Source organism: Papilio xuthus, unplaced genomic scaffold (genome assembly GCF_000836235.2).
Source record: "Papilio xuthus unplaced genomic scaffold, Pxut_1.1 DF827714.1, whole genome shotgun sequence".
Lineage (NCBI taxonomy): Eukaryota > Metazoa > Arthropoda > Insecta > Lepidoptera > Papilionidae > Papilio > Papilio xuthus.
The window spans coordinates 5817649-5819798 of NW_013530935.1; the positions used below are offsets into that span (position 1 = coordinate 5817649).

At 33.0% G+C, this 2150-nt stretch overlaps 1 protein-coding gene across 2 annotated transcripts in view; it reads left to right on the forward strand.

Moving 5' to 3' along the window:
- The window catches only part of Ibm1 (IAP-binding motif 1), an 88466-nt gene extending 86592 nt beyond the window's left edge, over window positions 1–1874 (forward strand). For both annotated transcript variants that reach the window (XM_013310921.1, XM_013310922.1), the window contains exon 3: window positions 1478–1874. In XM_013310921.1, coding sequence (XP_013166375.1) covers window positions 1478–1630 — 153 coding nt within the window. In that variant the 3' untranslated portion in view covers window positions 1631–1874. The remainder of the gene's footprint in view (window positions 1–1477) is intronic.
- The last annotated feature ends 276 nt before the right edge of the window (window positions 1875–2150 follow it).

The window sequence follows — 2150 nt, forward strand, 5'->3', positions numbered from 1 at the left end:
GCCTCGAATGTTTCTTTACATAGCAGTGATAGTCGCGTCAGTGGAAATCGCACACACGACTCCATACAAGACGAAAGCGCGGCCGAAACGCGTCTGCCTGAAAAAAAAATCGTGTGTTATAAATATCAAATCAGTGCAGCAAACCCTCCACTAAAGTTTACGAGTGCATTGTTTTATTAATATCTATAAAAAGTGCTTCCCAGAAGTATGCATTCTTGTAGCTCCCCGCATTCGCAATCTTTATTGAGTCGCTAAGTTTATTACTGTATGCCAGATTAGATTTGCTATTTCGATACGGAATACTAATAAGAATGTTGTTTAAAATTATAGTTCAGATATGTGTTTTATAAACATATATTTATTTGTTTATCTTATTCTTAATATAGTACATTTCATATATAAAATATAAAAATAGAGCACCACCGGCTACGGAATCCCATAACTCAAACAACCAGTGGTCAGGGCAGAGACAGGAACCTTCTCGCCATGCGCGCGGTTTCTAGGGTAACTGCCTTGTGTATCGGGTCCTTAACTGTTTAGCGAGAGCTTTTTGAGATGTTGGTCGGAGCTCTTCGCTATCAGTCCATTCACCGATAAGACTATCGGACTAATTGTATTGATATGTGTTGTCATTAAAGTTATTATTAAATTATTATTATAATATTATATTATTAAATAAATTATTATTATTAACTGCGCGTATAACTATTAAAAAAAAAACAAATTTAACAATGGTAGAGCCCGCTTTAACATCTTCGCACGAATCGGCCCGGCTCGCCCGGTGAAGTACCACGACCACACAGAAGACAGGCATGAAGTGGAAGCAATTCCGCGTTTCGTCTGATGAGTGTGCGTCCCGGAGGCCAAAATTAGTCCTCTTTCCCTTCCCACCCTTTTTCTTATAAGGAAAGGATGGGAAGTGGAAGTGGACTTTCCGGATGAGGGGATGCACGGAAAGGGAAAATATTTTCTTTCTGTGCATCCTCTCCTCCGTCGATTAAATGTAGGCAACGCATATGCAATTGCGTATGTCTATGGGCAACGGTCACTTCGCTATTTCAGCGATTTCAGGTGACCGCTCGCTCGTTTGCCACCTTATGATATAAAAAAAGAAAAAAAAAATAGATACATTATTAGGTTGGTGCATGATTATTAGGTTTCAGAATTATGCATTTATTTGTTTTTTAATTCTTTGACAGTAATTTTAAAATTCGAATGTTTAGATGGTTGAAGGTTAGAACGGCTTAATGGATCTCGATGAAATTAGGTGTTAATATGAAACATAGTCTGATAGAACACATAGGCTACTAATTAAGATTTTTTTTTTTAATTCCGCGCAGATGGAGTCGCGGTTGTCATTTTGTGATTATTTGTTCATTAATCTCATGAATTAAACTAATGTTAAGAATATTCAAAATGATGTAATTGAAACAAAAGAAATTATCGAAGTATTTATATATATATTTTTTAATTTCAGACTGATTCATCATCACTAGAAGAACCTTATCAGACTGAGAAATCATCATCAGAATCAATCTTCTCGTCGATAATCCCGGACAAGTTATCTGGATCTATATGCACAGCGGTCATCTTTATGCTGGGATGGAAACTTCTAGCAAATAAACGATGAATCCACATCGTACAACGAACAACGAAGATATAATAACTAAATGTGATAAGAATAAGTTAATATTATTCTGTTAATCACTTTATAATAACAGTTTTCTAAACAGTTATTTGTAATAATAACTCTTTAGCCGCTTTAATCGTTAATAAACGAACGTTTTGTACATTTATATGTATAGCCGAAATATATTAATCTAAATCGCTTGTTGCACTTAACGCTCTCAATTTAAATTAAATTTACAAAATATAATCCAAAGATGTTTTTTTTTTTAATTTTCGGAATAATGTTGATTAAAAAAATAATGATTGATTAAAATTTGATGATTAAAAAATATCATCAAAATCCAGCCAGTAGCATTTCATTATTAATTAAAAAGAAAAAAGTCAATTTATATTCAATGAATTATTTGTAAATAGTGACAATTAATGAAAAATTTACTTTTTAATTTAATTCATCCATGAGAGAAATTGGAATAATGTAAATACACATATTTAATCGTACTTTATAAAGTTTAATATATGAT